This window comes from Pelmatolapia mariae, linkage group LG14 (genome assembly GCF_036321145.2).
Source record: "Pelmatolapia mariae isolate MD_Pm_ZW linkage group LG14, Pm_UMD_F_2, whole genome shotgun sequence".
Lineage (NCBI taxonomy): Eukaryota > Metazoa > Chordata > Actinopteri > Cichliformes > Cichlidae > Pelmatolapia > Pelmatolapia mariae.
In genome coordinates, this window is record NC_086239.1 from 26,923,645 (window position 1) to 26,937,658 (window position 14,014).

Below are 14,014 nucleotides of genomic sequence, written 5' to 3' on the forward strand. Positions count from 1 at the left end.
ATCCCTACGCCTAAACCTAACCTTATCCCTAAACCTAACCATAACCTTATGCCTAAACCTAACCATAACCGTATACCTAAGCCTAAACCTAAGCTTATCGCTAAACCTAACCATAACCTTATTCCTAACCTTAACCAGCACTTTAATGAGGTGAAATAGTGTTTTCTAAAGCGATTTTAAGGGAAAAAGCGAAGATGTGTAGATTGAGTCCAAAGGGTTCTCATGTGTCCGCAGTTTTCCGATGTCGTGACGTAGGAACGCCTTGGGTGCCCGAAAACGTAATATGTTGACGATTTGTCACCTAGCGTAAAATGTTACGATTTGGGAGTGAGAACGGGTTGCTTCACCATGACATCATTAGGACATCAGCATAATTTTTTTTTAAGACTTGACAACCTCATATGTGCTGCAAGTGAGTCATGAGGCTCATCATCCATAAATTTAGTGAAACGAACTATTAAATTCTACTATTTACTGTTCAATTATTGTTGAAGGCAAATCTTTAATAAAAGACAGACCTTCAATTTAAATCACTGATGAAACGTGGACGGATGAACTCTGTGCACTTTCAAAGCAAACTCAAACTGTATTGGAAAATTAGAGAGAGCAAAGAAAATGACATCTAATGTTGGTATGTGCAACTTTAACATGTGACAAGTAACTCTTAATAAATCCTGAAGTTACAGAACAAAATTCACTTGATGGACACAAGTCAAAACATCCTTTATGCTCTGTTTTTGTTCACCACCTCTGGAGTGAAATCGCGCACTGGCTCGTCAGCTACAAGATGCCCCAGTTTGTTCTGCAGCTAGTTGCTAGCAGCATCAATCTTCAGCACGGTACTTGGCAGGTTTATGAAAAAGTGGTAAAAACTGTTGGCTGATATGAACTGTACAACACTGTGGACTGGAGAGCTAAACAATGAGCTGAAAATGTTGAGAGGAAGTGTGCTGTTGGCTGGTGATTCTCAGTGGGTTTCTCACTAAGAGTGACCCTTTTGCACATCCACTCTTCACATCAATAATATATCGGTGCAGCTTTAATGCTTTCTTTAATGCAATTTGAGTGGAACACATTTTTTCCTCTGTGGGACACGCTTATGTGTATAATATTTGTCATTTTGAGGGATCGTGGCATGGGAACGGATGCACACGGGACCTCTCTTGCAGAGGACATTTTCATGTTGAATGAATGCATGTATGTATTTCTAATTTTGTGTTCAAGACAAAGTTCCTTCAGGGCGATGAAGTCTCATCTAATATTATCTTAACTAAATAAAGCTTTGCTAATAACAAAAACTCTTGAAGCCGTTTATTTCTGTGAATATCTGCAATTATGTCTCCAAGAAGAATAGATAAGAAGTCAGATTAATACAGACAAATGACATTATGTATACTTACAGTAATACCAGCTAATCTCAGCGATTACCTCATCATTTCGCCTACTGCATAAAGCCATCCGTCTGCCATTAATAATGCTATCAACTGTTAACAAGGGGTCATTTTAATCCCGTTATTGTGAGTGTATAATACCGTAGTTAAAGCTCTCTGTTCTGCAATGTTGAGCTGTCCTTGTACTCACTGTGCCCTTGCCCCATTCAGTTGATTTGAATAGCACAAATGTCACTGTGACAAATCTTTGTGTCTTCGTTTTCTCATATTTGAATAGGATACTTTTCAAAATCCTGAAAGCAAATTCAGTGCTTACATTTTGGGAGACTCAGCCCAGCTGTGTCTTAAAGTGCATTAGAGGCAACGTTTTCCAACCAAATAGCCAGCTTTGGTATTATTAATAAGAGTCAACGGGCACTTACTACAGCTAACAGAATCAGCGTGGCACCATGCTGATGTGTTACAGACAAAATAGTCTCGTCAAAGCAGAAAAATAACAGCAAAACAGCTTCAGGTGGCCAAAGTGACAAGCAGCAACCTGCTCCTGCGACAAGTGTGCAATCAGTGAAAAGTCTACGCCGCTATGAGCATGACAGCAGCACATTTTCTTTGTGAGAAAGAATATTTTCACAGCAACGTTTGCCTCGTGACAAGAAGATTGCGGTGCGGTGGTTGAAAGCACCTTTCGGCGAAAAAGAAACTCTGTCAACCTGTTTGTGTCGTGGAAAAATAAATGTCACCGCTGATAATGGGGACCTCAGAGAAGGTATGTTTTTAGTCGGATCATAAACACGGCCCATTAGAGCCCGCAGGTCCTCGGAGATCTCTGAGTGCATAGGGGAATTTAGAGTGTGACTTGATTTGTGTGAAAATTTTTAATTTGGCGCATCCTGGTGTGAAATGACTTAATTTACAAGAGATGAACAAGTTAGGAAGTGCACTGGCTAAGCACGATGTACGGCAGAGTTTCAAAATAAGCACAGAAAATGCAAAGCTTTGACATGACTCTGTTGCAGCATTTAGTGCGCAGACTCACATTTATGAGAGCAGCTATTTTAAAGAACCGAGGGTTAAAGCTCTCAGCGGAAAGTACAGCTAAAATCAACAGGACATCGGCAGATATCAGCTCCACACTGGTGAAATATCCAATTTAACGTGCGTGTTGATCCAGCAACCCTCAATTGTAAGTTAGAGCAGAAAACAAAACCTTGTTAGGCCCCCTGTAGCCACTAAATGTGTTTCATCGCTGCGCTGCGGCGTCAGAGCGGACGAATCAATGAGAAGCTTTTAAACATGTTAACTTCTGCAAGCGTGAGGGGCAATGCAGAGGCAAGTTGAGCCATAAGAGTGAATGGCAGTCAACCTTGAGCTGACGTCCAATATGAAGGGAGCTTTATTTAAGCGAGAGTGTGCCGCCCCCCTGCAAGGTTATCACACTCTGGAATACTCTCAAGGCTAACCGGTAAACACACGAATGTATCAGAGCAAAAGGTGCTTTACAGAGAGAAATGCAATAAATTCCATCTGATACATGTTTACACTTCTACATGAAAAAAGATATTTTCTCTCTTAAATGAAACGCTTCAATAAATATCGGCCGTATCAATATCCTTATGGTAATTTATTTATAATCAGCTCTTAAAACTATTGAAAATTGTGCCTATTTACACTTAGGGTCCAATATTCAGTCTCAGTTTTGTTATTTAAAAAAAAAAGAACATTGCGGTTTTGCATAAAAGTTGATTGCACTTATTTACTGCCTGTAGAGAGTAATTTGTTTCACTACTTGTGACATCATCTTGGCATTATGAATGCACTGCCATGGAAGTCTCAGACACTTTGATGTTATATATGCCCACGGATCAGCATAAATCCATTCAAAATTGATCCTTCTTTAAAATCACCACAAACCAACAGCAAAGTCAGCAAAAACAAGCCCACAAACCTACCACCACTCATGTTAAACCAGGTGTGGTGCTTTAAGCCGGTTCATCGTAGCTTTTGTTACCCTTTCAAAAACCAAGCTTCGGGTTATGGCACTGGCGCGCTCAAATGTGGAGCATCACTTTGCATCAGGGGTTTTCTGTCAGTAGCTTGGTGTTTGGGAAGCTTTGATGCTGTTTTTGCAGAAGTGGATGGCGGATTACAGCCTGGCTTTTTCGTCCACACATGAACAGCATCTTACAGAGCTTTTGAAAAAGCTCCGTAAAATGAAGATTTCTGTGTTTGCATGTGGATGATGGCAACAAAGATTTTGTCTCGCAATGTCAGAGGTGCGCACATTTATCTCACTGTGCGTCATGTTATTGCTTGGATGAGAAGATTTTCTTTAGTGATGGAGAAAATCTTGAGACATTGCAGACTGGTGTTGCTCTAGGAAGAGAGCGTGGATGTCAGCGTGTTTCCGCTGATAAGTCTCTGAGTCCATGTTTTCATGTGTTTTAGAATTTTAATTTATCTAGTGTAGCACTGAGGCACATTCACCCTCCCGTTGATCCAAATGTAAGACTCACTTTGGAATCTATGCACCATTTTTGTTCACCTTCCCCCACCCCAGGCTTCTGGCCTATAAAAACAACCTGTATATGTGGAAAAAGTCCGAGTACAGTTTGTAATGTTTGTACCTTTGCACAGAAACTTAAAGGCTATGTGCATGTGTGTGTACACATAAAGGCACATTAGGTTTTTATCATGCTGGAGAGATTATGTCCCTCTGGTGCGGGGGTCTGAGCATCTCTGCTGAAACTGCTTTCCTGGTAACCAGGCAGAAAATGGATGGAGTAACTGTAATGTGATTACTTAATTTAGGAGCAGTGTTGCCTGACATTAGTGCATTAAACAGAAGTGTAATGCCATTACTGACGTATTACAAAGTAACACTGCTGACAGTGGATCTTAAAGCTTTGTTTTCCTGAAAAAGACAGTCCAGTGCAGCTGCAAAACATTTACGAGACATGTATGCACTGACCTGAAACCTGAACCCTTCGGTTTGTCAAAGTGTCATTTCTCAGACTGTTAATCTAAGTTCTATCTTAATTAAATATGATAAAACAGGCTAATTTTAGCAATAAGCACAATAACACCATACATTCAAATAACCTGGCTTTACTTGAGCAGTGGGAGATTCTTGGGGTTAGCAATATAGCCCACACGCTTCAAGGATTGTCATGCCGTGCGTTCGGAGACGCTCCTCGTCTGCCTTGGTTGTAACGAGTGGTTATTTGACTTGCTGTTGTCTTCCCAGCAGCTCAAAGCAGTCTGGCCATTCTCTTCTGACCTCTAACATCAATAAGGCATTTTCACCCAGAGAACTGCCGCTCGCTGGATATTTTCTCTTTTTCTGACCATTCTCTGTAAACCCTCAAGACGGTTGTTTCTGAAATACTCAGACCAGCATGTCTGGCACCTAGAAACATGCCACCTTCAAAGTCACTTAAATCACATTTCTTCCCCATTCTGATCATTTGACAGTTGGGATTTTCTCTTTACCTTACAATATAAAGTGCCTTGAGGTGACTGTTGTCGTTACCTGATGCCATATAAACAGAACTATACTGCAGGACATCTTAAGCTGTGCCTAAATGCACAGTTTCTACCATGTGATTGGCTGATTGGATATTTATATTACTGAGCAGTTAAACAGGCGTACCTAAAAAAGTGGTTTGTGAGTGTTATCATGTCTGTGCCAGTATCTGCAACACACAACATAAATTCATGCAGGATTTTTTTGTTTTCTTTTCAGTGGTATTAAAAAAATCTAAGCAGATTTAGAGCTGATACAGATTTAACTCGTTATGAACTGATGACTCGTGATGAATCATCCACGATGATTAGATGGAATAATTGTAATAACTGCAACTGATGTGTGGGAATTTTCCCTTTTATACACAAAGAAAAGGAAAAAACAAAAAAAACGAGAAAGAAATCCAGAGAAAGCGTGCAACCACAGTTTAATGAAAGCTCATTAATGCCACAGGCAGATCTGATAGACAAGTTATTGCATTGGTCCTAATTCTCTCTCTCTGACACACGCCCACATGTTTGCTCATGGCGTCTCCTACATCTCTGCCTCATCTAACACGCAAAGTAAGCCGGGTAGGAGCTGAGAGGGAGATCACGATTGCATTTTACAAGCTGGTTATTCGGGCTATATCTGGTGTTTCTTGGCTCCTAGCTGTGGTGTTTCATAAGGCTGGGGGCTGCTTTCATTAATTAGTATTTACAAATATTAACCCCGCATCCTCTCCAGGGGCAGAAGTGTGCTGCAGTCATGCTAATGTGTGAAAACAACAGAGACACTGAGGGGACGTCCTGTTTTGCTTCATATCTCAGAGCCTTTTATCAACACCCAGGCTCGGAGTTAAACACACACACACACACACACACACGAAAACACCTGGACCTGTCTCAGCTCACAGCTTTATATCTGGTGGAAAAAACAAAAACAGAAACACAACCAACAATAACCTGCAGAAAGCTCAGAGGCGAACTTTACACGTAAGTTAAAGTGAGACAGCAGCAGAAGGCTGGCAGCTTGTTGTTGGGGCTCGTGGTTGTCTGCTGAAATTCACTCATGTCTTTTTCTTTTCTTTTTTTTTTCTCATTTCAATTCATTTACATACTTAAAAGGGCCAAAACATTCAAGGAGTTCTTGTGACATTGCCAAGTAATCTCTGCGGGAGGGTGATAACATGTCACAGCAGACTACATTTCAAAGCCGAGGAGTCGGGTTTGATTTTCTTCTGGCATCAGACTGAGAACTGAAGCCTTTGTTTAGCAACTGTCCTCCTCTTCCATCATCTAAACTCTAAATGATGTCATCAGCCACTGTACCAGAAGTGGGACATCATCAGCATCCGGCAACATGACTCGAGGCTGTGGCACATTAGACGACTACCTCCCCTCTGCAGTGGTTTCATCATCTGTGTTCCTTTTATCAAGAAGTACTGTAGGAAGCTTTAGTCAGCCCTGAGCCACATTTGTCACTAAGTAATGACCGCAGGGATCGGAGCGGACACAAATCACCAGCTAAGGATTGTTTAGCATCGATTAGTTCTGCAGCAAGCACCACAATAGCTGAGTCTGAATACAGTTCGAGATAACAGAAATTTCAATGAGACGTATTGAAGTCTATTAATTGAGGTTCGGTTTGCATGTCTGCGCGAGAGGCGAGCTGCTGGGCTGAATTACATGCACATTGTGAGGCAGGCCATTGTTGTTCGCAATCACACGGAGGCTTTGTGAAAAACTGCTAGGCTGTGTGTACCGGTGGTGTTTTTGTCTCAGCGCAGTTCAAGCAGGAGTCATGAAGCCTGTTCGAATCCTCTTCACGAGGGCTTTTATGAAAATTCATATGGGAACACGCTGTATCGTAGAGGCGGGACAAGAGGAAATACCCACTCCAGATCAATAGATGTGGGCAGATGGTGTGGGTGTTGAGAAGTACCTTTAATGTTCGGAGGTGGTTCCAGTTTATAATAATGAAGCAATGTGGGTTGCAAGCAAAGTTACTGGGGTCAAAGAGCTCAGGGTTTGAAGCAAAATTTTTAGTTTATGACTGAAGACATTGTAAAATAGAGCTGCACTTGGTTTTATGGCCCAAAACTTTAACATTTACCAGCAATGCGAGTAAAACCCCTGGGTGCTATAACTTGCCAGCATAAACAAGCGTGCAATCACAGTTTAGAAGCAGAAGACAAATTTTTTACCCCCAGAGTTGGTCAGAACTAAACAAAACAACAGGTGATTAGTTAAAAATGTATAGCCAGGTGAGTGGTTGCTATAAATGGCGAGGTGAAATTGGTAGGGAAGGGAAGGGCAGGGAAGATGGCGACTTGTTTGCAAACAGTCACAAACCAAGAAACGGAAAAAATTTGCCTTCAAAGCAAGTCTTTGTAAATGGCCTGTATTTGTATAGCGCTTTATACATCCAGTCACCCACCCATTCACACACTGGTGATGGCAAGCTACATTGTAGCCACAGCCACCCTGGGGAGCACTGACAGAGGCGAGGCCGCCGGACACTGGCGCCACCGGGCCCTCTGACCACCACCAGTAGGCAACGGGTGAAGTGTCTTGCCCAAGGACACAACTGTCCAAGCCGGGGCTCGAACCGGCAACCTTCCAATTACAAGGCGAACTCCCAACTCTTGAGCCACGATCGCCCTATAGGTTGGCTTCTTCCATGCTAACTAATGAATGTGGCAGTTTGCTAGTGACCAAAGCAATTGTTTGGAGGATTTTGATGCAGCACCCCCTTCAGCAACCAATTACCAACCAGTGAGGGAACACGTATTTTTTCTTCTTCTTTTTTTTGTAACTGGAGGTTGCCAACCAGTCTCTAGGCCTGTGATGTCATAATGATTCAAACAGATGTTGTAAACCAAATTGAATGTGTTACTTTAAAGGCTTAATAATCATTTTTGTCAAAAAAGCAACACAAAGTTTCCTGTGAAGCATTTTCTCTGCACGTAGTTTTGGGGATATGTGTATACACTTTGTTGCAACTGTAAACAAGGGTTTTAAATGTTTCCATCATTAACTCTAAAAGTTTTCTGAGGACTGTTTTCAGGATTAACCATCTTTGAGTCCAGTTATTAAATCTAATATAATCCTGAATAACATCAGTGTCACAAGCTGTCAGTCAAGCCATCCAAGTAAACTATGCAACAAAAAGTTGCATAGTTAGTACCACTGGATCCTTTTGGAGGTATAGTTTAAATAATTCCAGAACTGTCTGTGTATTTTTTTTAATCTTTCAAAAATTCTAAAATATCAGTGTTTCCACTAGCTGTGCAAATCCAATATTAATGAGGCTTTGGTCTAAAATGTAAATACATCATTTAATCAAGAGAGATTTATTTCCTTTCATGTCCACTGAGTCGAAATTTAATTTCCTTAACATTAAATTTTTTTTAGCCCCATTGAGAATGAAAAAACAAAACAAAACATCTGCACTCTCATGAATTGTTTTTTTTTTTCTTCTGAGCCCTGCTTTTATTTATGCTTTGGATTAAGGCTTGGAAATTTAAGCTGTTACTAGAGCAACGATTAAAATATAATCCTTTTGTCAAAGGTAATCAAAAATGATCTTTTAAAAGCATCTTTGGTAATGTGTGCGCGCCTCTATAAGCACGCCTGGTGGGTGGTGGCTTGTCAGGCTATTGCACTACCCCTCACAATTTCTGCGCTCACAGCTGGATTAAAAGTGAGAGTTTAATGGTTTCGCTTTTGCTTGAGTGGAGCTTCTTTTGACCTCTGCTGTGGTCTAATGGTTTCGCTGTGTGGCCACTTCAGGGACCAAGGGGACACTGAGAACATGAGAGTCTTACTGGCATTCATCGGTGGTATTAAAATAATTAAATAAAAATGAATGCACATGTGACATTTCCAGTTTAAAATCCATCTGTTGTTGGGGAGGATGTGTTCAGTTCCCACAGCTGTAGGGGTGTTTGAAATGAAGCTAAACACAACATCTACATCCATCTGGAGGGACAGAAAACACGATAAGACAAGCCAAGCACAACTAGGAGGCAGTCACGCCATATGGGCTGCTAGTGCGCGTGGACGTGTGTGAGAGAGAAAGAGCCAGTTATACGAGACTTTTGTAGAATTGACATCGTTTTACCTGAAGAAACGCTGACGAAGGAGACAGTCACAAGTAGTAAATTGGCAACGTTCATCTCCTCACTCTCCCGGTGCCAAATCCGCCGGAGTCTGCAGCTCTCTTGACGGACCGCTCAGCGTCAAAATGATCAGTTAAACCAAAACTCCAGTCATGGAAAAAAAAGAAAAAAGAAAAGAAAAGAAAAAAACGGATTTTACTAAAGAAAACGAGCCGAGCTGGTGGCTTTGAAAACGAAGTCTCAGCTGGAATATTCAAACGTTTGAGATCAGCCCGAAAAAAAACTTTGATGTCACTCCCAGAAACCCATGACAGCAGCAGGATCAGCATCAGCATCAGCACCGCCCGGGAGGAGAAACCTAATAACAAAACTCAGCAGCATCACTTCTTAGTGTCCGCATGGTCGCTCACACGCACAGCGACTTCTTCCTAAGATGCCCCCTCTGCTGCTGCCGAAAACAAAACAAAAAAATAAAATAAAATAAAATAAAAAAGAGGGGGTGGGGGGATTTAACTATATTTAGCCCGGTCATAAATAAAACAATTTCTCTCCTCTTCCTCTGCTCAGAGTCGGGCACATGCGGGTTGCAGCGTCAGTTTGAGCGAATATGAAGCGCTGAACATGCCGAGCCGAGCTGCGCACTCCCAGATCCGCAACAATCCTCGCCAACCTCCAGGAGTCTGTGTTTTAAAGAGACAGACACGACATCTGCGCTCTCAAAGTGTCCTCACAGGACGGGAGCGTGAAATAAAACTTGCAGAAGGGGCACAGCTGCTGGTCTTATTATGAACTGTGGTAGTATAAGCGTCAGTGTGGAAGTCACTTTTATTAGAAATGATGCTTGTGTTTCAGGTAAAGGGTGTGTTTTTAATGTCTATATTGGCTAATGACAAAAAATACTGAAAACTAATTATGGCTAATAATGTGAAGATCTTAAAGGTGGTTTTATGTCTAATATTAATGTAAGCCAATAGAAATGCTCTTGGGCTGTAATGTAGGGCAGCACTACAATTTCAGGGTCAGACAAAAAGATTGCACCAGAACCAGTGGGTTAGAGGGTAAATTCTAGAATTAATGTCCAGATTCCAAGATATAAAATCTCAGTAGAATAAGTTACATGGCAAATATGGGGATTTTTAATGCCTTGGCCAGAACAGCATTGCATTTTTGACTTGTGAGTCCATCCGTCTCTTTAATGCCTGAATAAAAATGTCCTCAAATTTGTAACAAAGAAATACTTTTAATTTTGGCTGCAGCTCAATAATCTATGAAAAACTACAGACATTTTTAGATCAACATCCCAGGATAAAGCGCTGAAGTGTTGAAGCTCTTCTGGTCATTTACTCAGTGCCGTAACTTGGTAACAGCAGGACAAGTTAAATTCAGTTTTATTTATTTAGTTTTAGTTCACAGCCACAGTCATCGAGCGGCACTTTATATTGAAAGATAAAGACATATATAGACCAATGTTACAGAGGAAACACCGCCAATCAGACCAGCTCTACTGAGCTAGCACTTGAGGACAGTGGGAAGGAAGAAGTCCTTTTTCACAGGAAGAGATCTCCAAGAAAATCAAGCCCAAACGGTACAGTGGGTGCACGAGCAGTCTGAGATTAAGAGGAAAGATTTTGCTGATGACAGAGAGATGACAAATAGAAAAAGGACAGACTACAGTGGTTACTGACATGAAGTTGTGAAAATAATAAGAGGAAAGTGGAGGAAAATACTCAGAGCGTCATGGGTCCTCAGCAGAAGCAGAGACTACAGCAGAATAACCAAGGGATGTTTCATGGCCACCTGATCCGGCCATCCAGACATCATTTTAGTAGTAGACAGGGTGTCTGTCTCCTGAACCCAAACTGGGAGCTGGAGAGAGGAGCCTGGTAGTTTGTTCTACTTTTAGAAACTAGGAACTGCAAGAAGCCTGCTCTCTGAGAAGGAAGCACTCTGTTGGGACCATATGATACTCTGAGGTCTTTAAGATATGATACTGTCTGATCATCTAAGATTTTGTATGCGGGGAAACGGATTTTAAAGTTAAATCTGGGCTTAACCAGGAGCCAATGAAGAGACAATAATAAAAGAGAAATATGATCTCTCTTTCTAGCTTCCATTAGTACTCTGTGTACTTCAGTGTGTTGAATCAACTTAAGGCTTTTCAGGGAGCTTTTAGGACAATAGCCCTAAATACAATAGAATAGTTTTTCATAAATCTGATTCAGGATGTTTCTAATTTTGGCAGCTTTGTTTTCCATCAACTTCCATCCAGGGATACAACCTGGACCAGATGGTAGTCTATTATATAGCTAACACAGAGACAGACAACTATTTACACCTACAGCCAATTTAGAATCAGCCTTTAACCTAACATGGATATTTTTGGACTGTGGGAGAAGGCGTGGGAGAACAAGGTACCGGCAGAACATGGAAAATCCACACAGAAGAGGCTCAGCACCAGGTGGATTCAAGCCCAGACAGTGCTCTAACCACACCACTGCACCATGCCGCCTAACATTAACTTAATTATTTAACAGTCATCACTACAGATGTTATAAGAGTCTGGGCAGACATGGACATAAAAGCATTTTGGGATTCAGAGTCATGCTCAGGAACACTGATTTGTGACTCCATGCTCTGCACAATGCTATTTTAAGTTTTCTCAACCTCAATAAAAGCTAAATTTATTCAAGTAAAAGGCTCTGTTTTCCTTTAAAGCGACACCAAAACAGTGTCAGTGAGGTAAAGTTTTTAATGATTAAATCTTAAATTGAGTTTTTCCATTTCTGTTATCACCTATTAAATTGATATTTGAGTCATTTTTAGCCACTAGTTGTTGTTTTCATTTTATTAGTTCCTTTTTATTGACATTTCACATACATGAGTCTCAGTTTCTGGACGCTCACAAAGATGAAACTTGTTCCTCATGCTTGCTTGTGCATTTTTCCCTTTTGCTATAAAGCTCCTAATGAGAGGTGCTTCCGACGTAGAAGTAACAATTTGAATTCGCGACAACTGCCATTGTTTATCCGTAATCACTCCAACACCTCAGCACAGCCATAATCACTTTCTCACTTTCATCATCACTGTCGCTGCTGCTGAGGCTGATAATGATGACAGAGAGCGTCAACCGTGTGTGCTAACATGTCCTGTGTCCTCTCCACTTCACATCATCTCAGTCCTGCTGTTTGTCATCCACTCCTTCATTCTGTCGAGATTTGTTCAGCAGCTGCTGTTTCACACCCACTCTTCCACAATCTGGCCTTGCTGTAGCCTCTAGAGTTTGGCCAGGGTCTTTCTCTCGGGGAGCTCTGGACACAAACAACTCCCTTGGGGCGGGGCCCAGACCCGTTCCTCTGTGCCGTTGCTTCATCTCCCTCCACCTCATTGTGCTCATGTCAGGTTGTGAAAGTCCAGCATGATTGAGAGTGACTTTTGGATGCTTGATGCCTGCTTTTCTTTGTCCCTTTGAATAGGACTGGAAATTGTGCAACAGAAGAGGGGGTCCAGATGTCTGTTGCAAGGCGGGAGACAAAGAGGGGCCCCACAATAGATTCGATCTCTGCTTCTGTGGAAGTGTGGACCTTATTAAGGGCTACAATGGCAAAGTAGGTATAACACAGAGGCATCTCAACAAGAGAGTGGCCAGAGTCCTGGAGGTATCAGGTGGAAATAAAGGTCTTATTTTCCGTGGAAAACCTCAGAAAAGTCATCAGTAAATAATGCTGACCCGATTAACAGCATTCTGCTTGGATGTAGTTAGAGTTGTGTCTTTGATGTTTTCCTTTCTCCTTTGTGAACATGCAAAGATAATACAGGAGTACTTCCAAAACTCCCCTGTTTTACTTCTTTTTGCATCTTTCATTAAATTGGAGTTCTTATGAATCAGTTTGTTTTTCAGTGCATTAGTGAATAATCAGTGGTAGTCATTAGACATTCAGCCAAGGCTGTAGTCATTTGTACATGCCTGCTGATCAACTCAGCTTTGAAACATTTCAATTAAAGGAGCAGATGCTGTGGGAGAGAGTGTTGCACCTATTGTGTTCAGAAGGTTGTGGAGCTCATTCAGCAATAAGGTTCGACACTGGCTGGGTTTCTGTTTGAATGTGTTGTAATTACAGCCAAATTTGGGGGGAAATGTGAAAAAGAAAATTTGAATGAATTATGTGTGACCACTGATATTAAAGCAGTTTTATCCTTAATCGTCGAGATAAAAGGTCAGTGGTGCTAATTCTGCTATTAAAACCAAAAAAGGGGTCACGCAGAGAGCGTCAATCAGACCCTAAAAACTAGAAAACTATTGGGAGAACTTGATGGGAACTTTTACAATGGTACCAGCTGTTAATTATGAGTTTTTAAAGTCAGATTTAATGTAAGATTATTTTATCAGCTTGTTTAAGTTTTGAAGAACTTTTGTTGATCTAACACACTCATAGATAGATAGATAGATAGATAGATAGATAGATAGATAGATAGATAGATAGATAGATAGATAGATAGATAGATAGATAGATAGATAGATATCCCAAGATTTTAATTCTTTCAAAAAGCAAAGTTTAAAATGTCAAATTGTGTGTGTATATATGTGTGTGTTACATCCTTGTAGCACTCAACATGCAATCCAGATAGGGGTCTTTTCTTTTCTTTCTACTCAGTATCTTTTTTCCCCTTTTAGGATTAAGCAGGATTTAAGGTGACACTTGGTCTTTTTTTTCCCCTTTGCTGTAGGTGTGTGTATATGTGTGTATATATGTGTGTGCTGACAGTACAGGGAGGTACAGATGGTGGGATGTGGCAGTCTGTCTGACTGCGGTGAAGAATGTGAGATTCAGCTGTCGGCCTCTCACCCCCCCCGGCTCTGACCTTATGTGGCTCTGATCACCGTCTGGCTCCATCTCATTATGACAAACTCCATACTGTTTCACTTTCGCAGCAGCCACAGCACTTACCAAAAAAAAAAAAAAAAAAAACTCGAATCTCGCTGATAAAAGCTGACATCCC

The 14,014-nt window shown here is 41.2% G+C and overlaps 1 protein-coding gene across 1 annotated transcript in view; it reads right to left on the reverse strand.

Moving 5' to 3' along the window:
- Positions 1–9,683, reverse strand: part of zgc:77784 (uncharacterized protein LOC402947 homolog) — a 69,750-nt gene extending 60,067 nt beyond the window's left edge. The window contains exon 1 of the mRNA XM_063492461.1: positions 9,019–9,683. Coding sequence (XP_063348531.1) covers positions 9,019–9,073 — 55 coding nt within the window. The 5' untranslated portion in view covers positions 9,074–9,683. The remainder of the gene's footprint in view (positions 1–9,018) is intronic.
- Between the last annotated feature and the right edge of the window lie 4,331 nt (positions 9,684–14,014).